The sequence below is a fragment of the Caloenas nicobarica genome, chromosome 22, assembly GCF_036013445.1.
Source record: "Caloenas nicobarica isolate bCalNic1 chromosome 22, bCalNic1.hap1, whole genome shotgun sequence".
Taxonomy (NCBI): Eukaryota; Metazoa; Chordata; class Aves; order Columbiformes; family Columbidae; genus Caloenas; species Caloenas nicobarica.
The window spans coordinates 1,421,896-1,443,038 of record NC_088266.1 but is presented as its reverse complement, the minus strand read 5'-3'; the positions used below and the strand labels follow the sequence as shown (position 1 = coordinate 1,443,038).

The following is a 21,143-nucleotide window of genomic DNA, read 5'->3' as shown; positions in this document are numbered from 1 at the left end:
CTCCCCGGGGACATTTGGGTGACAACCCGGGCGAGGTGCCAGTGGGGACAGGGACACCACAATGTCCCCACAGCTGCCCTGGCCCATCGCACCCCAGCGCTGGCACTGGGGACCCCCCACCACCCACCCCCCTTTTTTTGGGGGACATTTTCCAGGATTTCTGCAAATCCCAGAGTGGGATTTACCGCCTAACAAACCCCCATCCTTGCAGTCAGGTGTTAAAATCCCCCCGGGCCCACGCGCGTGTGCTTTAATAAGGCGTCCGCTGCTCAAATGACAATTTTTATTCGATAATAATTTGCAAAGAACAGACAAAACGGTCACTGGGCCTTTGCTGACACCTTGTACCTGCGTCCCTCGCTCATCTCCCCACGGCCCGTCCTTCCCGCTGAGCTCGGAGACTTAAAATTTTGCAACATAAGCTCAAGGAAGAGATTTTTTTTTTTTTTTTTTTTAACATAAAGAAAAATTAACAGCAAATTGAAAATAAAACTGGAATTTCCAGGAAATATGTACACGAGCGAGTGCTTCAGTCTGGGAAGAAGAAAAGCTCCTGCTGTTCCAAAAAGATGGAGGGGGCTGCGGCGTGATGAATTCCTGCTGAATCTTCACCTTGGGAAAGAATACACGGGGCCAAATTGTCCCAAAAATCACCTTTTAAGAGCTTCACAGCCCCAAAAACGCCGGTTGCTTCGCCCCAAAACCCGTCGGGGCCCCGCGCTCGGCAAAGGGAGGTTGTAATTCTTCAAATAAAATATCAAATAAATGCGAGGGTGCCGGGATGGGATACAAACCCTCAAATCTTCTTGCAGCCCCAAACTCCTGCAAATCCTTTAAAAAAAAAATCGAGTTGATGGGGCAGCGAGCTGACCCTCCGCATGGCGGTTTGCCACGGAAATGGGTTAAACGGTTGGAAAAAAGAAGAGGGAACGTCCAACTTTAGGACGCAGATACCTGCAATCCCTTCCGGGGGGCTCCAGATGTGAAAAAGAAATGATAATAATTAGTGCGTTTCTGAAAAATGAGAATAAAGGGGAGAAAACCCAATGTCTTCCCATGGGAAACATCCCACCCGCCCGCGGCCTCATCCCCACCAGGGGCACAAACGCTGTCCCGGAGGCCAAGATGTTCTCAAAAGTCGTTAAAATACCCCAACGTTTCTAAAAACCACAGTTCACAGAGGGAAAAAAAACCCAGGTGGTTATTGAAAAATCATCCGAGGTTTGGAAGCGAAGGCGAGCGGCTCCCCGGCCCCGCCGCCACAGGAGGCGTAGGGTCAGCCCCCAGCTGCCTTTTTGGGTTAAATAAATGAAGTTTTTATTCCAAACGAGCTAGACATTCCTCACAAGTAACAATTTCTTTACTTCCATGCGGTACTGAAAGAGCAAGAGTGGATCAAAGACAGGATTGACGCCTATAGAGTGACGGGAGAAGATGGACGTGGGTTGGACCTACCGGATTCTGACCCTTTTTTTGGGAGCGCAGACGGGAAAACACCTTGAAAACGCCTCCGTCCCCCTCGCCTGTAAACACAACAACGCTCCTACCGCTTCCAAACTTCCCAACCTTCCCCTCGCTTTATTAAATATAAAATCAGGAACGTTCTCTCCAAGGCAGGCTGTCCTTCAGTGCAATCTGCTTTGACATAAGGCATTTTTTTGTGTGTTTTTTTGGGGGGCAGTCATTTCAGAAATGGGTTTTTTTTCTGCCTTCTGGAAGAGTCAAAGAGTTCAGTCCTGTATCCACTTTTTTTTTTTCTTTTAATGCCCTACCATGTCAAAATCCTCTTCCCCTTCTGGTCGCTCCTCTGTTTAGAAAACCATCAGTGTCCCAGTAAACCAGTCCCTGAGAAAAGACGATCATAAAAATAAAAAAGTGGTTACGGGGTGGAGATGGAGTTAGGCTGGGCTTAAATAAAGCGGGGAGAGAAAACAAAATACAAAACTCACCTTTAAATCCTTCTTCAGGCATACAAACTGGGGAGGGAAAGGGAAAGACGCAAAGTTAGGAGGCTCTAAAAGTCATTTCTAAAGGGTTTTTCATCTGAGCGGCTGAATCTCCCATTGACAGCGACAGGAAACCTTCAATATCTTTAGTTTGTCTCTATTTTGTCCCTATTTTGTCTCAATTTTCTACTTTTACAACCCAAATCCAACGCAACTGGCACAAAACTCTCCCCAAATCCCAAACCTGGGTTCCCCTCACCTTGCATCACATCGTCCATCGCCGCATAATCTGCAATCGGTTCATCAGCCTGGAAAACCAAGCGGAGGATTAACGAGCGGGGAACCTCGTTAGGCTGTTCACAGTTCGGAGGGGAGCAGGGAATGGGTTTCTCACCCAAAAACCAGCCAGGAATGAATTTAGCTTCCAAATTTCCCCCTATTTTGGGTGGGTTCACACACAGCTCAGCAGCAAAGCTGTTAACAAATGCTGTTCTTTATTTTAAAAAGGAGGATTTTCCTCCTCTAAGAGGAGCAACTCGTTAAATTAGGCTACCTAAGGGCGAGCACGGCAGTTTTCAGCTGCACCACACTGCGTTTTTCTCTCTGGCGATGCAAAAATCAGCTCGATTCTCTGCTTTAATGAACTTTATTTCAGCGGCCGCGCTCTCCCGTTACCTTTAGCAGGATGACGGACTCGGGGATGACCCCCAGGCTGCCCAGTGTGGCCGTGTCGTCGCTCAGGACCTTCCCGTCGATCGACAAGTTCTGGTCGAAGGGAGCAACTGAAAATGCATGCATGATCTGTGCCGACACAATGAGACACGCTGATTTTGTGCGGAGGGCAAAAGAAACCGCTGAGCTACACAAAAATCCCCCGTTCGACCCGAGCGCCACGCGCCTTTCGACGCCGCGTGGGGTTTTATCCTCTTTCCCTCCATCCCCTCCCAGCCCCGTGCTCCTAATTTTGTGTTTTCTTACTCGAAACGACTCATTTCTTGGAGGAAAAAAGACCACCTTACCTGGATTTTCAGCTCTTTCAGCGTCTGATTAGCAGAAACCAGCAGCGCTTTCTCCCCTCGGACTTTGCGGTGCCGGGTGCTCCGCCTGATGCCTTGTTTTTGGTACGTGACGTAGCTCTGGTGCGAGACCTTCTGGCGCTTTGCGCTGCCGTTGGTCTAGAAATAAAGGCAAAAATAAAAAAAAAGTCAAGAGCCCAAGCTTGGGATTGGGGGAAAATACAAATTCCCGATGGCCTGGGGGGTGTTCTGGGTGAGTCGGTGACGCGAGGGACGGCGCGAAGCGTCGAAAAGCCCCTTGGAAAGCGAAGCGTCGCCCACGAGCGTCGCGAGGAACGAAGGATTTGCCTCGAAACTGCGGCTCCTGCTCAAAAGCGCCGGGCGGTCGCCAGCCACGCGGACGAGTCACCGTCAATATTTGATCTCTCCGAAAAAACAAAGCGCTGGCGCAGCCCGACCATTAAAATGACAATTTAAGACACTTGTTTTCGCCCGCCAGCGGTAAACAGAGGAGGAGGGCTGGCGTGTCACACTGACTCAAGGGGATGATGCAAAAACCGAGGCGCCTGGTTGTGGTTTTGATCTCTACCTGGTTAAAATCTGGGTCTTGCTCCCCCTCTGGCTTGTTTTCCTCCCTTTCCTCTTCAGCTTCTGAGCTGCTCACGTTCAGCTCCGGAGCAGCGTCCTTCATTACCTGAAGTCATAAAAATCATTCTCCATAACTAATCCACACCGTCACGTCGCGGCAAGCGGCTCGCACGGGATGTGGCCTCGAGCCGAGGAACCGCAGGAATAACCCCGGGATGGGCTCTGCAAAAACCTCCTCCACCCTCCCCAGCTGTGTCCAACCGCCGGGGGATTCGCCTCGGGAGAATCAAACTTCTCGATTGAATCGCAGGTGCTTCCTGCGGTGCAGGACCTGCCCCTCTCTCCAGGCAAAGGGAAAGTCTCCTGGGGCCTGGACTGATTTCTTTCCCATTAGCTGCTTCTCCGGTTCATCTAAGTGCGTTACGAAAGCCCTAACGCGGAGAAAAGAATATTATCTGTAAATTAAGACACTTATCCATCCCTGCAGTGGAGCGACAGAGGCACTCAGCACTGTTATTTATGGGTCTGGAGGTTGTAAGTAAATGAAATCTAAATAATTTACACCAACTTATAAATAAAAAAGGATGTTCAGGTCTGCGTAAGTTGCTGCAGGAGGAGTGAATTCACATCTGCACTTGGGCTGGGGTTTGCAGGAGCCCAGGAGACCGGCGCGTTCTCCACCCCGGCTGCCTGCGAGCTCGCTTCTCCATCAAGGTATTTCCAATTAACGGTGCAATTATAAGCCCCCAAACATCCAGCGCCAACCGCAGCCTCCCCAGAGCCTCTGGATTCCAGCAGTGCCGCTCGATGCCAATTTTATCCGGCCGTGGCAACAGCCAAAGGAGGTACCGGGGGGGAAGAACAAGGGTGAGGGGTGGCAAACGCTCTCCAAATTTACAAATAAAAGCCGGTGGGGTAAGACGCAGCGGTTTTTGAGCACCGCGGTCCGAAATCCTCGCCGGGCGTTACTGCCGCTTCGCATCCCGCTGAGGCCGCCCCGTTAATGAGGGACCGCGCGGGCGAGCTCTCGCCCCCTCGCTCCGACTCCAGCTGCTCGGCAAAGAATCGCCGCTTGTTTTTTGTGCCAGCCCCACGTGTTTGAGCACGGTCGTGTCCAGCAAAAGGAAAAAACCAACAAAAAAAAGAAACACAACCAAGGCTCCTCTGCGCCAGAGCCAAGAAACAGCCTGGGGATTCAGGCTGGGACAGTCCTGCGTGCTCCACGTCTCGCAGTGCCGCAGGAACCTGGCCAGCCCAGCGCTTCTCCATGTCCAGCGAGGTGGAAATCAAGGAGAGGCACAAAAAAACCACCTCGTCACGCCGCACAAGCGCAGGGAACACCCTCATCCGAGCTTGCCCGTGAGCCCTGGTTTCCCTGTTAAAGCACAAAGCCAGGCCTAAGGAGGAAGATTGGCTGCAAGCGGCTTTTGGGTAGCTGTAAAGCCAGTTCTAGACCTGACACTGATCCCTTGAGACACCAGGAAAGCAGAGGCAGAATTCACAGCTTCGAAGGGAATATTGAAAACAAAGTTCGCTGCAATTTCATCGGCACGGAGGCTAAGAGCTTATTTCTATCGAGGAATAAATGTCACTCGAGCAGCCAAGAAGGAAATGACAAATATTGGAGGGGGAGGAGAACAGGTAGAGCCTGATAAGACGATTAGGAAGAGAAAAACTGTTACAACATCGCCAAAAATAACCAAAGCTGGGAAGATCCGTGAAGAATCTGCAAAGGATTCCGTTTGGCAAAAAGAAGCCTCGAGGAAACCAAATTTTCACAGTGGCTACAGCCAGAATTTTCCCCAAATTTGCTATTTTTGCTGAAGCAACAGCTGCTGCGAGCCGCAGAGAGCAGCTCTGCCCCATCACCACCACCACGGAGCCCCGGTGACCCCCCAGCCCTGTGGGGATGTGACAGGCTGTGACAGCCGCTCGCCGCCGCGTTCGGATCGTTATTTGGGTGCTCGGTGCGGTTTCTGTTAAACGAAAGGGAGCTGGGGAGAGCGAGGACCGCGGGCAAGAGCCGTACCTTTTTATTATCCACCACTTTATGGATGTAGATGGTTGCCTGGGTGTACTCACGCAAGTCGCGCTGCTGTTGGCATAACAGCCCTTCTCTGCACTCTGGACAGAGCTCTGGGGAGGCAGAAAGGAAAAAAAAAAAAAAATTTAATTGCTTCAGTTCCTCGGAGACACCTGCCCAACGTCTCTCCCCATTCATCCGCAGCGTCTCACGCTACCAGGGGCACCCACTGAGCTTGGGATGCCCTTAAATCCGACCTTTTATCCAAAAAAGGATAATTTCCCAGGGAGTTGGCACCAATTAGCTAAAGAATAAAGGCCAGACAGCAGCAAAAGATTCACTCACGGGGCTCAGAGACGTAACGTGTGCCCTCGGGGTCCCCCCCAGCCGCTTGCGTTCGGGTGATTTTGATGACGTGATCCACGACGAAGAGTTTTTGAATCCTTTCCCACTCGCTGGGCCATATTAGAGCTATACTGTGCAAAGGAACAAGAACGTGCTTTATGACATGGCAAAGCTGAGCCTCAAGCTCCTCAACAGCCTCCCCCTTTCTTTTTTTTTCAGTCTGGTAACGAAAGAAAAGCTGAAAAAATCACCCCGTAACTCCAGCTGGGAGGGAGAGCCTGTACACCCAAGAATACAGCAGCGTGTTATTAGTGACGCTGTTCTGCTCCAGTCACGCCGGAGGGAGGACGGAGGAGGGAGTGGAAGATTTGCTACTTTTAGTTCTGCATCATCGCAGAAGCGACGCTACGGAGCACGAACTCCGGCCCAGCGCTCGGGGAGCAAGTCTCACTGCAAGCAAAGCCTAAGGAAGGCAGATGTTTCTATGTCCTGGTTAAATTCAGGATAGTTTATTGTTAGGAAGCAGCCAAGCTGAAGTAAGCTCTCTTTGACAATTTAGGCCTTGCCTCACTAAGGCTAAGGTGGGTTTGAGAAAGCGTCTGTGCTGATGTTGTTGGAGGATTTGCGCCTCGTGTTGCTGCAGCTCCGCGAGCCCCCGGGAACATTCCCCGAGGCTCGTGAGAGACGGAGGCATCCGGCAAAGGCAGCACGTGAAGAGAAAACTCACAGTTTAGAATCTTCCTGCGTCATGGAAGCGAAGGTGAACATGAGGCCTCCGTGGGGGCAGAGCAGAGCGCTGTTTCCCACCGAGGAGACGGGGCTGCATCGCGTTGGCCTCCTGCACGGGCAAAGGAGAGAGGTTTGCAAAGCTTGATCGGGTTATTTCACCAAAACCACAACTCTGCAGGCGGCCAAGGAGAAATCACAGGTGAATATTTACAGAAAGCGTTCCAACGGGGGAATATTAAACTACTACGGACGAGGAAATCAGATCTGCGTTCCTGGGCGTTGTGAAATGACTCTCCTATCTAGCAGAGATTTCCATCTCCTGCCCCCAGCAGCCCACGGAAACAGGATTGAGCGGTGACCTTTGCCTGGGATACAGCTCCAGACAGATGAAAAAACTAATCCGGTTACTATCTAATCCAACCATCTGGTTAAGCCACGGTAAACAAGGAAATTTGGTTTCTTACGATGTATTACAACTGCTCCGAGTCCTGCAGAAATCGGCTTCCCCGTTTTCACCAAGGCAAAGGACACGTCGCACCGGGATTCAAAACCATCATCTGCAGCCCAGCCCAAAAGGAATAAAATGCACTGAAAAACCTCAAGTTACCTGACAAATTTCCTCCATTCTTCTACAAAGAACTGCGAAACGATGTACAGCTCATCCGTCTCCTGGAAGTGAAAAGAGAAAAAAACAGAAGGAGCTTTTTTAATTAATCCGACAATAGAGAAGCGATGACTGTTGAGCTTTTTCTGCTGCGCTCGTTCTCTTCCAGACCTCAGCGTTTTTGCCATGACGACTCCATCCAAGCGCACTGGGAAAGCCAAAGAATTTGGGATCAAGTACTAAGCACTCATATTACTAATCTCATGTTTATTACAAAGTTAATTTAGTTTTAGATCCAATTACCTTTAATTCACTGCAGAAAATGGTCATTTCCCCTGCAGCAGCTGAGACTCCCCAGCGTGGGGTTTTCCCTCACCGGGGACTCGGGGTCTTTGCACCCCCATGGTGTGGGGTGAGACCCCCTCAACCTGCCTCATTTGCTTCAAAGTCACGAAGTTTCCCCTTTTGGCAGCAAACTGGATTCAAAACCACAGCTGTGCACCCTCACGAGGCCGCAGTTTTAGGATAAACCGTTGTTTTCCGGCCCTGAGTGATTTGCCATTAAATAGTTTGCGCTCGAACAAGAAACGACCGAGATCCTGAGAGCTGGGTGACAAAATATTAATAATTTCAGTGCTCGCCTACCCTCACCACCTTCCCTAATGCAGATTTAAGGGCTCACTCCATCTTTCTGCAGGAAAAGGAATATATGTATATATATTTTTTAAATCTCTCTTTATCTCCTCTGGATTAAACTGCTCTGCTTATTTTCTTCCCTGAACCTCAGCTGGTATGGATCAGGAAAACCCAAAAAGCTTGAGGGAAAGATCCTCAGCTCTTGTTTATCATGCTCCTTTTGGAAATTCAAAGAGAGCGGAGGATGATTTTAAAGGTCTCTTCCAACCAGAATGATTCTGTGATTCTATGCAGCTTCGCTGCCCAGAGACACCCTCATATTTCGAGCTGACCCACGGTGACGGGCTCCAGCTTTCCATCACCTACAGAAGCAAATTCAACCAGATACTCCCCTTAAATAGCCCCAGCAGGGCCTGGCAGCTCTCCAGCTTGGCACAGTTTTCCTTTTCAACCCTTTTGGGGCTCCCCAGTTCCGAGGTGCGGATCCGTGCAGACCTCAGGACTTCTCCACGGCTGGAGCGACTGAGGCCAACACCTGCCAGGACAGCTTGGCAGGATCTATGACTCGATGGTTAATCAGCGCTGCGAGACGTCCAGGAGCCGAGGCATGGAGCCAACAGCTTGGGCCATTTCTTTGGAGCTGCCTCAAAGCCCCAGGAAAGTCCTGGAGAACTGGAGGCTTGTACTGGGGAGAAGCTGGTACGAGAGGTCTTAGAATCATGGAAGCATTTTGGTTGGAAAAGCCCCTCAAGATCATCGAGTCCAACCGTTCCCCACCCCTGGCACTGCCCCATGTCTTGAGAACCTCATGTCCGTCTGTCCAACCCCTCCAGGGATGGTGACTCCAGCACTGCCCTGGGCAGCCTGTTCCAATGCCCCACAGCCCTTTGGGGAAGAAATTGTTCCCCAGATCCAACCTCAGCCTCCCCTGGCACAATATGAGGTCGTTTCCTCTCATCTTGCACGTCCGTCACTCCTATTTGCAGGGCTCAGCATTTTGGGGAGCTCCCCCTGAGCTCTGGGGATGTAGGACGATGCCAGACCACGCGATTTTTTGTCCCAGCAGCAGCAACAGCCCGGCCTGCGCGGCAGGGCAGACGGAGGCTGGTGGAAAGTTGCCTCCACCGTCGCAGCCGCAGCATTTTGGTCCTTTTAGGGGCGGCCGCAGCCGCAGCAGCAACGTTGTCACCGCTTATCTCGCTGACTGCGGGCCAGCAACAGCTCTGCTGGCACAGGAGCCACTCTCGTGTGTCTCGAGCAGGGCCTGGCGCCAGCACCGCTAATGGGGGGAAATCACACCTCGGCACAACACACGGGTACGCGCCGCTGGCACAGGCTTCCCCAGGCTCGCTCGGACCGAGCGAATGGTTATCAGGCAAGTCTCTCTCTTGCGGGTGAAATAAAATACCTCAGGAGAGGGATAAAGGTGATAAAAACGTCCCTTGAGCTCTGTTTTGTTCCCCTCGTTACCCTCCTTCCCGTACCTGTGGCCAGCTGCCCAGGCAGGGTCTGCATTTGTCGTGAAACAGGTTCTGGAGAGATGTCTTCTGCTCGCTGGCCATCATCTTATGCAGAGCTTCATTTTCCTCCCCTTCGCGCTCCAGAATCTGCACAGAACAGTTAATTACACCACAGCTTCAGCTCCTATTAAAAGGTGACAATATCCGCTGTGCTGAGTGGTGTTAAAAAGAAACCCAGAAACACGCCGGCATATTTACAAAGGGGTAACGTTATTTGCCATTCAAATACCTTGCACTGCGAACAGCACTCTTTGTTGTTTGGGAATTCAGGGGCCTTTGGAAAATATTGCTTGAGTTTCGCCCAGGCTTCCCTGGAAACCACCCGCCGCTCGTTTTCGGAGATGCACAGGTCACCTGCAGAGAGAAGGGCTTTGCTCGTGACGCGCTCAGCGCCGTTTCGCAGCCCGAACCAGATTGAAGAGATTACAGGGTATAAATGGAGGGGAAGATATTCACGCACTTATCGGCCAGCACCGCGTCAGCAAAAAAACCCCCACAACTAATATGCAAAGTCACCTTCAACTTCTTTATCGTTTCCTTGTTTAAATAGGAAAAAAAACAAGAACGTGACTTTAATTCATAGAAATGTCCTTTGGAGCTCACGAACCCAAGCAGCTGATCAAATACAAGCGGCGGTGAAGAGAAGCTCGGAAAAGCAAGAACAAGCCAAAGAGGGCGCGGGGCTACTGTTTTTTGACCTTGGCTAGTGACAGTTTTATGGTGACTCCATCTACCAAGCTGCAGATTAACCCTGTGCCCCATGAAGCAGGAGCCAGGTGCTTTCCCCACCTCGGATAAACAAAATTCCCGCTGTATAACAAATTCCCACTGCATAGCCTCCAACAGCTTCGCGTGCCGTATCCAAGCACCTCCAAATTGAGAATGGACAGATTTTGCACCCTAAATCTGCTCTAGGGAATAAGTGGGGTGTGAAGATCAGATGCAAGATTTACCAGCTCTCCCCCAGACTTGCCTGCTGGATTATTTATCCAGATCCTCAAAAAACGACCCTCAAAGAACAGTTTAGTGTGAGGCGTTTGTCATTTTAGTGACAGGTGTAGCAGAAAGGTCACGTTTGTGCACTTGGACAGCACGTGTCTGCATGACGACACGTGCTGCGGAGGAAAAACAAGGTTTGGGAAGAGCGGAGAAGGCGAGAGCTGGGGGATGCGAGGAGGAGTTGGCGATCGCCGAGGGGAAAACGCAACCGCGTGTCCTCGCGGGACGGTAGAAAACGGCTGGGCCGGGCGCAGAGAGAAATAAAGAGGAAAAGTCGTTGCAACACAGAGATGCGAACCAGATTCGGATGCGGCATGGGAATAGCCGTGGATTTCGCCAGCGAGAGGGGAAACAAAACAGCGACTGCAAAGTCACGGTGCTGAGCGGCGTCCCCAAGGCACAATATTTTATTATCTATATTTCTATAAGAGCTATGGAAAGACGATGGGGAGAAAAAGCTCCTTCCTCCCCATCCGCCGGTAGCTCTTGGATGTTCCAAGTGGTTCCTCAGCCCTGCGGACCCGTCAGGTTTCCTCGTTCCAGCCGAGCCTGGATTTCTGCCAAGCCCCGAAGGGGAAAAAATAGCAACGCTCCCCTCCTGCTTTTCCTCTGGTAAACAAGGGTCGGGCCGGGCTCCTGCCACACGGCCGCTTGTTCTCCATCACACATGAGCTTTGCCATCCAAGGAGGCAGGACCGGGCCCGTTTCCAGAGCCAAAAAGGATGGGGAAAATAAAATGAGCTTGTAGAAATAAGCGCCTTGACACCGCACAATTAATGAAAACTGATTAAGATGTTGTTTAGCGAAAAAGGGCAGAAAACTCAGATCTGGGTGTGCGGGGAAGATGCGTTTTGCCATCTGGAAGATGATTCTGACCCGGCTCCCACCGTCCAGGGACACGTTTTGGGCATGGACACCAAAGAAATCTGAACGTGGTATCTGGGAAAAATTATTCACCGGGGTTGGGCAGCGATTGGAGAGCAAGAAATGGCAGCGAAGAGGCGAAGGGAAGGGCTGGATGGCATTTCTGGAGGGCACACGGACACAGCGCTGGCTTTTCCAGAGCCTCCCGAAGGCAGGAACCTCCTCCACGGCAAAAATAAGGCGCTAGGACGGAGACGGCAGCTTTGCTGATACACTCCAGAGGGAAATTTTAAAGGTGGAAAGGTTGTTTTCCATGAGTAATCAGGAGATTAGCTCCAAACGATGAAACCTGACCTGCCTGCAGCCCCTATATTTAATATTATTTATTCTGATATGACCCAAAGTCACAGATCAAGCAGCAATTCAGCAGCATAATATTTTCCAAAGGCCTATAGGCCTCTTTTTAGCGTGTCTGGCTACATTAAATGTTCCATCACCACGCTGTATGCTTTTATTTAACAGCAGCAGCCTCGCGGCAACGGGAAACACGGCATTAAAGGCTCTGCAAACCAGCGAACGCTGTGACAAAGTGCTTAAACACTCTGCTTTCAAACGAGGCTTTATCAAGCCATTAGTCAACATCCTTGATTAGCCTTGATGACAGGAGGTGTGTTGCTCACTTATGGCTTATTTTCTTCTTACTACAAACAAGATCGAGCATCCCTAGCAGGGGAATCGCTCACTCCGAACAGGAGGTGCTGGAACAGATTTATGTCTGGGAGCGAAATATAAGCTAAAAAAAAAAAAGAAAGAGATTTAAACAACAGCGTAGCCAAGGATGGAGTTAATGAACCATCACTTCGCAAAACAACTACCACCAGGTCAAAACCTTGTGTAAACGGACACCAAAGCGCAGCAGGTTGGTAAATCGATCTCCTCAGCAGCCTCGCAGATAAGCCCGTGTTTCTACAGTTGTTGGGTAAGTGCTCCTGTTCTCATGTAAACCGAGAGAATAAATGGATATTCTCAGCTCCCACCTTGATTGATTTACACCATTTCTTTTTCTCCTGGCGCTTTCAGAGCTTTCACGTGGCTGTGGATCCTCGGTGCTGCCCTCCCTCCTTCGTTAGCAGGAGGAAGAGACGCTTCGTTAGTGAGAGGGAGCAATGCTCACAGCATCCGCGCACCTCTGTGCTCACAGCCCTCACTGCCACACACAATTCGGACCGTGACGTGACAGCGCTCGCAAATAAAAGCTCCAAGTTTGAGGAAAATGAGAATTAAGTGTGTTTCCTCACCAACTACTCGCGTTGGCCTCAGACAGAGCAAAGGCTACGGGGTTAATGTCTGAGCAGCGGGCAACAACAGATACATTCAGCTCCAGCCCCCGCAGAGACTCACCATGTGGGCAAACGATGTCTTCATTAAAATTTAACTCCTCTTCCTCCTCTCTCTTCTCTTCGTTTGATTCATCTAATTTAAAAAAAAAAAAAAAAAAACCAACAGATGATTGCACAGAGTTCCTCTCCCAAGGAAAGGAAAAATCTTTGGGGGAAAGGAGCACGGTTGCCTTTCAAATTATGAGAAAACCCTTAACCCGAGGAGAGACTTTAGAAGCAAATTGATTATTCTCCGACACCTTGGCCTCTGGGCAGGCGGGATTCCAGCCCACGGCCATGTAGGAGGGCTCTGAAGAACACGGAGCACAAGCCGGTCCTTTGTGAGATGACAAGGGACGTATTTGTTACAGATCAAACACCCCAGGGGTTCCCCGCTCTCAAAGATCTCGGATTTTAACCTAAACACACGGCGAGGAGCAGAAACCTTCCTGGCAAAACATCAGTTGCTCTTTGCTGTGAGGACGCTGATCGGAACCAGATGCTGCCGGACAAACCAAGGGGGAGCCGGCCAGGGGTCGACAAACCTCACGTTAACAGATAAATCATCGTTAAGAACCGTAGCTCTGCAGACGGGAGCGCCAGCCACTGAACTGCAGCATCACAAACAGAATAATGGGTTAGTGAGAGTCTCTAACGAGCCGCCTAACGAGCAAGGAGGCTCGTGAGCAATTCTGGGAGTTGCAACCTGTTGTGAAACCAAGGAAGGAAGGGGAAACGCAGCCCACCGGCAGCACCAGTTTACTGATATTATCAGGAGCCTCCAAGCCCGAGATCAAGGTCATTAACTCATCATCTCCACTTGCACTCAAACAAGCTTCTTGCCCTCAGTTCCTAAACAAAAAGCTCCACTAAACATCCAGTTCCTAAAGGTTTAAAGAGCAGAAGCCACATAAAAAAACCTCACAAATACGTGCACAGAAGAGTTCAATTCTAATATTTTTTTCTAGGCCGTGTTTTCCCAGCTCTGCCGTTTCACCCACAGACCTTTGCAATAAACATCTTCATCCCTTCCCCAAGGTAATTTTCATGTTTCTTCCTCCCCTGCGCTCTCTCATTCAGATAAAAGCGGATGAAAAGATCATGTGTCTGGGGCCGTAATTTTACACAGCTTTGTAAAACCACTTATTCCTTCATCTTTGTCTCCGGGTACGAAGATCGCCCAGCAGTTTTGAAGCTTAAAAAATAAAAAGCTCCTCAAATGAAGGAGCTTTTTATCTAATTTATTATCCTTTCCTCACTCTTCCTACCAGGGAAGCAAAACACCTGACATCTCTTTTGTTAGGAGGTACCAGCCGGAGCGGGTGGGTCTCTGCAGCAGCAGAATTACCTTTATTTTGTGCGTTTCCGTTCATTTTGCCGTTACTGTGCTCCGTGTCTTCGTCTGGCTCGTTTAACTGCTCCAGAGCCAACTGCCGCCAGCTCCGCAGGGACGCCTTCCCCACCCAAAACCCGTCGGTCCTGCGGGGACAGAATAGCGTCGGCAATGCGGATCGCAACTCCAAGCCCTAACACTAAAATCTTTAGGAAAAAAGCTGTTTAACCACCTCTAAAAAATCTCTGACAGCGCCTGGACTCACGTACCCCTTGACTGTTATCTTCAGCAAGTTCGTGACGGTTTTGTAATCTTCGTTTAACTGATTTTTCAGCCGCAGGATTCGACACCTTTCGACCACGCAGTCCTTGCAAAGTGCTTTGACTGGGGTGGAGGGAGAAAAAGAGAAATACAATTTATTGCAGCATTTATTGCACAGGTGGCTGAGCTTCTTGGTGGTTTGAATATATGTACCGACCATCCTGCCTCACAACCAGAGATTTCACACGTAAGCGAGGAGATCCCTGGGGTTACCCACACATCAGGCCACAGTGGAAGCTTAAATTAGCGTAAACAGCTTCGGCTGAGGCGCAATCTGTAGCTCTCCGCGCTGCTATCAACAGTTTGCAATTACAGCTGCAAGTCAGGTCACGCCAACACACAAAAGGTAGGATGGTTTAAGCACATGCAAGAAAAAAAACCACCTTTATCATGGCACTTTGCAAGCTAAACCCAGAAAACAACCCCTCCTGCAAAGCTCCACTGGATGAGGAGTGGGAATCGTACAGCTGGGTATCTTAATCTGGGAGCAAGAGGGAAGCGAGACTGAGAACGCGGCGCATCCACCCATCCCTCCCAGCCCCACTCAACAAAAAAACCTGCGGGTGATCTTCCAGTCGACTACGAAACGTCGCCCTGTTTTTCTTCTTCTTTTTTTCTTTTTAAACAAAAGCCGCCTGCGTCACGGCCGTTTCTGCTGCTTGCGTTTCTGCCCTGCAAGCTCCTAGCGGGAGCTGAGCTAATTTGGTCTCGGCGGGAGTTCCTGAGCTCCTTTAGAAAAGAAACTTAAGCCTGGGGGCTCGATTAAAGAGCGGAGGGGCTGGGCTGACCCCAAACATCAAAACCCACGACAGACGTCTGCAAAACAAGCGCATAAGGCAGCAGGTATGCGCCTCTCTCCACCGAGGCAGCTCGGGACAAGACAGAGGTGAAAAATAAGATGTTATTTTCTTGGCCGGGACGCAGCGCGGAGCCGCACGCTCCAAAAATGCTGCCCGCTCGGGAGCCGGGGCTGCTGCAGGCGTCGAAAAGCGTTTGCAGGAGTCTGGGGGGCAAGTTTTGTGATTTCCTAGAGCGAATCTTCTCAGTTTTCTAGAACAACCCTTTAATTTCACAGAATAACCCTTTAATTTCCCAGAATAACCCTTTAATTTCCCAGAATAACCCTTTAACGCTCCAGATTTTACCTTCTGGGGTGTTGCACATGCAAGGTCTGTTATTTCCCAGAACAAACCACCTAGATTATCTAGAATAACCCTTTTATTTTCTAGAATAACCATTTAATGCTCCAGATTCCACCTCCCAGGGTGTTGCACGTGCAAGTTCTGTTATTTTCTAGAACAAACCTTCAATCTAGAGTAATCCTTTAATTTTCTACAATAACCCTTTAACTTTCTACAACCACCCTTTAATGCTCCAGATTCCACTTTCTGGGGTTTTGCATGTGCAAGTTTTGTTATTTCCTAGAACAAACCCACTAGATTTTCTAGAACCACCCTTTAATTTTCTACAGCAACCCTTTAATTTTCTAGAATAACCCCTCAATGCTCCAGATCCCACTTTCCGGGGTGTTGCACGTGCAAGTTCTGTTATTTCCTAGAACAAACCTCCTAGATTTTCTAGAATACCCATTTGATGTTCTAGAATAACCCTTTGGTTTTCTAGAACAACCTTTTGGTTTTCTAGAATCATCATTTAATGCTCCAGATTCGACCTGAAATTTCCCAGATTCGAACTTAAGTTTTGTTATTTTCTTCCTAAAACCTTCCAAGTATTATATTTTTCTAACCTAAGCGCACTGTTGCTTTCTCAGAAATTCCTTCCCGCGCGGCCCTTCCCAGACAGAGCAGAACCCGGGGCCGAAACAGCCCCTGCGGTCGGGATAACTGTGTTTGAATGCTAACGCAATTAAGCGATATTAAAAAAAAAACATCACCCGGAAATAGCACAGCACAGAAGCTCTGCGCAAAAATCAAGTTTTGCTGATAAAGGATGCCTCGAAATGGGGCTGGGACCAGAATAAGGCTTGAAAACACATTTAGAATATTAAAAAGTGACTTGGGGACGGTGTTTTCCAGCCCGACTCCTCACCGTTGAGCCGGGGCCCTCCACCGTATCTCCTGTAGAAGAAGTCGGCCACGTACTCCGATATCCTCTTCATGATGGGGATTTTATCGGGGTGCAGCTTGCCGTGGGAGCACAGGCAGGCCGAGTTGTCAATGGGTTTGGGGGGAGTCGACTCATCCAGCCACTTCTGCAGCCACTCCAGGGAGATGAAATCGTACGGGGAACCTGGGAGGGGGAGAAAGAAAAAAAGCACAAAAAGAAACAAGCCCATGCGTGTCAGCCACCGCGCAACGCAGACGGTGTGTTGTAGTTACTGCGATATCCACTGGCACTCGCAAAATTTAACAGGCTGGCAATTAAGTTTTCAAACATCCGACACAGCTTCTCTCGCCCAGTTCTCATCTCCGTGTCGTGGATTCGGAAGACGGGAGCTACGTGAAATTAAGATGCGGGCACTTCGAATCAAAAAATTCGATATGAAACAGCCGCCGCTCGGAGTGGGAGTGTTTTGAGATGGCCAAACGTTTAGGGATTTATCGGAGAGCAGTTGAGGGTTTTCCTATCGTCCATCGAGGGACAAATATCGTATTTAAATTATGATCATACATTAAAGGCTCTTTTCACAACAGAGCGAGCTCATCAGGGTAAATTGAAAAGTAAAAAGCAACCATAAGAGACGAGGTCAGCGTTCGCCCCATCCCTTCAGTGCCCAAAATTTCAGTGTTATTCTGGGCTGCGCTTACAACTCTGGGCGAGAAACGCTCGCACATTTTAAGATTTACAGTGAAAACGGAAACTTGCTCCGATTTTTTAGCGCGAGGATGGTTGTTTTTGAAACGGAGCAGTGGGCTCGCCCGTGCTTGCTGAAGGAGAAACACCTCGCACAGAGCGGAGGTTCAGGAGCGGGTCAGTGTCAGTGTGAAAAGCCAAATAGTTTTGGGTGAAACCCCTGTATCTCGATACCCAGACCCAGTATTGATGTGGAAACCCTGGGAAATTAAGAGGAAATTAAACCCATTCTGCTCATGCGAGGGCAGATCTGGGAAACGTAACCATTAGTTACATTTATCAAACGAACACAAATCATGTTTCATACAAAGAACCAAGAGAAGCCACCAAAAAATTTGTCTTCCAGCTTGCACTTTGCGAAGCCGAGCTTCAAATCCTCGCTCCTCTGCAGCAGAAATCTGTATTTTCATCTTACGCAACACCAGAGAGACGCAGCCATGACCTCCAGAGAATTGCGACGCTGTCAGAAACGGTTTGCTAGTTTGGGATAAAAGTGCCTCCCCCGGAAAGTACGTTATTTTTTCTGGGGCAGGCTACAGCAAGCCGGCACAAAACACGTCTGTGCAGCTGCAGAGCCCCGGCTCCCGTGGGACGGGACCCCGAGCAGTTCTGGGATCTCACCGGCACCGCGCGCCCTCAGGGCAGCACTTCAGGTCCTGCCGCCTTCAAACTGGGGAGAGGAGCTTTACCCGCACTCGTAAAAACCATCTTTTTGAGATTTACCCCTCCGTCGCGTTAGAAATGCCAGGACCAAATCATTCTGGTTTTGCTAAGGAGAGAAAACGCACTGGAGTTGCGCTCGCTGCTCCTTTTTCATGGTGACTCAGGGCAGATTCATCCCTCCACCGCAACTTTGATTTAACGGTGACATTTTCACGCCGCTCAAGCTCGCGGGGACTCAAGATGAGCTGCGACGCTCTCCCGGTTGCGAATTAAGCACCTGCTGTCTGCAAAGCCACATTTGTAAAGGGCGGCAGCAGACGCTTACGGGAGCTGAGGAGCTGCTGGTTCTGAGCAGCGAATATTAAAAGCTAAAAGTCAAATCGTCTAACAGGCTACATAATTAAGTCTTTAATTACAAACTTCCCGGAGGTTTTAGGAGAGGAAACTCCCCACGCTGGATGGTCAGAGCAAGCGCTCCTACACTTTGAGGGAGATGGGAGGGGAAAAAAAAAGCGAGGGAATAAAAATCCTTGTGCTAAGGGGACAAGACACAAGGAGTAGCAGGAAAGGATTGGACTCGATGATCCTGAGGGTCTCTTCCAACTGAAATGATTCTATGGTTCCATGATTAACCCCAGTCGCTCATCAGAGGGACTGTGAAGCTCAGACAGGGGCTACGGAGCCCGGGCAGGGATGAATCACATAATTTTCTGCTGGAGGTCAGGCATTCGCGTACCCGTCACCTGCCGATTAATTCGGATCAACAGCTCCCGAACTTGCCCGAAGTCGGCAATTTGAGACCGGGCCGTTATTCTGCTGCCAACTGCTAATGAGAGGAGCTGCTCAGCGGGCAGAAGAAAAGAGTCGCAACGCGTGGAAGCACACGGGAGACTGGTGGGGAAGGAGCAAGAGGGAATTAGCGATGCCAGAGGCCATGAGAATGAGCAAGAAAAGGAAAAAAATAGGTTAAGGCAGAAAAACAAGAGAGGGAAAGCCAATCCTAAGCATGCACAGAACAACAGACAGCCATCGCTCTCTGCTCTGAGATGACAGTTAATGCCTCCCGGCGAAGCGTTCAGGCCGCAGAAGCGAGTTGTGGGTTAGTTACAAAAACATAATTAATCTTAACAAGGGTCTACGACAAAATACTACCACAATATCTTACAGACCAGCTTCGGCGGGTAACCTTTTGTAGAGCTCCTTCACCTCCTCGTGCTTGATTTTGCCCCTGGCCACGCTCTGCTTGCGCATCTCGGCCATTTCGTTGCACCACTCCTCGAACTTGCAGTTATCGCGCTCTACCAGCTCCTGCAGAAAAGCTGTCGGGAAAGAAGGAAAAAAAAAAAAAAAAAGCAGTCGTTTCAAGGAAAAATGCCAATTATGTTAATTATCCCCGCGATCGGTTATCTGGGGATAACAAGCAAGCCTAAAAATTCCCCCCCACGCAGCTACCAACACGAGGCCTTTCCGAAAGCCAAGCGCGCGGATGTTGCTCTTGCCAATATTTATGGTTGTAGATGATTAAACGCGACTATCCCGCGCGATACGGTGATGAGAAAATAATTTACTCGGGGTTCGGTTGCTGTATTAAGAGAAACCCTCTGCTTTGCTGACGAGCGACGCCGAGCGCTGGCAGCCGCGCGAAGTGCAGCCGGGTTTGGCGAGAGGCCGCGGAGCTTGGGTTCCTGGCGCTCCGGCCGTTTCTCTGCCTCTCACCGAGAGCAGCTGCTCCGTGCTGCCAAGAATTTGTTACCCCTGAGCGAGAAGCAAGAGTTTGTCACCCTACAGATACACCTGAAGCCTGTCCCGACGTGCGATCTCGGCGGGACGGGTCGAGCGGGTGGCAAAGCCAAGGGCAAAAAGCCCTCAGGGGATGGGAGATAAGCCAGGCAAGGTGAGGAAAATGGGAATTTTTGCTGTTGCTGATGGAAAAAAAACCAAACCAACCAACCAAACCTCAGCAGGGGAAAGAAGAAGATAAAACACGTCCCTTGCAGGGCTGGGGTAATAGAGAAGGAAAGCGCTGCTTATTTCAAGTCTTTTCCTATTTAGACATATTTTGAAGAGCTAAAATATTTCCACAAAGGTTAATGCTTGGGTGGCCAGAGAGCACAGTATCCACCTTGGGAGAACACACAGTATTAAAAACCAACCAGCCTGACCCTCCTTGAGGTCAGAGCCAAGTTACGTCTCACCAGCGTCCCGGAAAAGTCGCTTTTTAACAACATCAAAGCAAAATGCCTCAAATTTACAGTTGCATGAAACCTCCCCACAACCGCAAGGCTCGACTGCTGCCCTTCGCTCCCTGTTCCCTGGCAAACGGCCACGGGAAACAAAGGCAACCGCGGGGCCGCGCAGGAATTCGGAGCTGGGTGGAGAGGCTTTTGCCGAGTTATTGTTTGGAAGCAGAGGGGTAGGAGGAAAGGGGACGTAAAGAAAGCTCAGGAAACAGCCTGAAAACGCAGCTCTGGGGCAGGAATTAGCACTAATTCCCCAGGCTGCGCGGCTCCGAGGGTGGGTTTTAATGGTGGTGGAGCTGGAAAAGGTTCGGTGGGGAAAAAAACTGCAGGATTTACCCCCTCGGCATCCAGATAACCTGAACAACCAGCGGAGCCACCTCTGAGGGAAGAAGGTGGAACGTGGCTCCATCCCCGCCAGCACCAGGGGCCTAATTAATATTTCTAATCGAGTAGCACGCAAATGCGGAGCATCATTAAATCCCCAGGCCGAACCCACAGGGATTTCTGCCACCCCCAGTAATTCTAAAGCAAGACACGAACGCGCTCGTACAAAACTCTTGTTCAGGGCTTGCATCCTCTTGTTTTCAGCCCGTTTATTCTCAATATGGCAAAGATTAAGCACTCATAGAAGAAACTTGACATCTGTCAGGATTATTCACCTCCAGCACAGTGTGTGCACCGCTGATGACATTTAACCACGTTGTTCTCCTTCGAGAACCCGAGTGGTTCACAGAACAGAATCACAGAATCATTTTGGTTGGAAAAGCCCCTCAAGATCAAGAGTCCAACCGTTCCCCACCCCTGGCACTGCCCCATGTCCTGAGAACCTCATGTCCGTCTGTCCAACCCCTCCAGGGATGGTGACTCCAGCACTGCCCTGGGCAGCCTGTTCCAATGCCCCACAGCCCTGTGGGGAAGAAATTGTTCCCCAGATCCAACCTCAACCTCCCCTGGCGCAACTTGAGGCCGTTTCCTCTGGTCCTGGCGCTTGTTCCTGGGGAGCAGAGCCCGACCCCCCCTGGCTCCAAGCTCCTTTCAGGCAGGTCAGAGATCAGAAGGTCTCCCCTCAGCTCCTGTTCTCCAGCTGAACCCCCAGCTCCCTCAGCCGCTCCCATCACCCTTG

At 50.1% G+C, this 21,143-nt stretch overlaps 1 protein-coding gene across 4 annotated transcripts in view; it reads right to left on the bottom strand.

Annotated features, from left to right (window-relative positions):
- Window positions 1–294: 294 nt before the first annotated feature.
- Window positions 295–21,143, bottom strand: part of USP48 (ubiquitin specific peptidase 48) — a 31,456-nt gene continuing 10,607 nt past the window's right edge. For 2 of the 4 annotated variants that reach the window (XM_065650241.1, XM_065650242.1), the window contains exons 11-27: window positions 18,950–19,099; window positions 16,353–16,553; window positions 14,252–14,366; window positions 13,998–14,128; window positions 12,672–12,743; window positions 9,637–9,761; window positions 9,372–9,494; window positions 7,255–7,316; window positions 6,646–6,756; window positions 5,919–6,049; window positions 5,580–5,686; window positions 3,552–3,656; window positions 2,966–3,121; window positions 2,622–2,747; window positions 2,206–2,254; window positions 1,950–1,976; window positions 295–1,845 (exon numbers count right to left, since the gene is read on the bottom strand). In XM_065650241.1, the coding sequence (XP_065506313.1) occupies window positions 1,823–1,845; window positions 1,950–1,976; window positions 2,206–2,254; window positions 2,622–2,747; window positions 2,966–3,121; window positions 3,552–3,656; window positions 5,580–5,686; window positions 5,919–6,049; window positions 6,646–6,756; window positions 7,255–7,316; window positions 9,372–9,494; window positions 9,637–9,761; window positions 12,672–12,743; window positions 13,998–14,128; window positions 14,252–14,366; window positions 16,353–16,553; window positions 18,950–19,099 (1,814 nt within the window). In that variant the 3' untranslated portion in view covers window positions 295–1,822. Of the gene's footprint in view, window positions 1,846–1,949; window positions 1,977–2,205; window positions 2,255–2,621; window positions 2,748–2,965; window positions 3,122–3,551; window positions 3,657–5,579; window positions 5,687–5,918; window positions 6,050–6,645; window positions 6,757–7,254; window positions 7,317–9,371; window positions 9,495–9,636; window positions 9,762–12,671; window positions 12,744–13,997; window positions 14,129–14,251; window positions 14,367–16,352; window positions 16,554–18,949; window positions 19,100–21,143 lie in introns of those variants that run through there. The other 2 variants (XM_065650243.1, XM_065650244.1) reach the window with 2 other exon arrangements.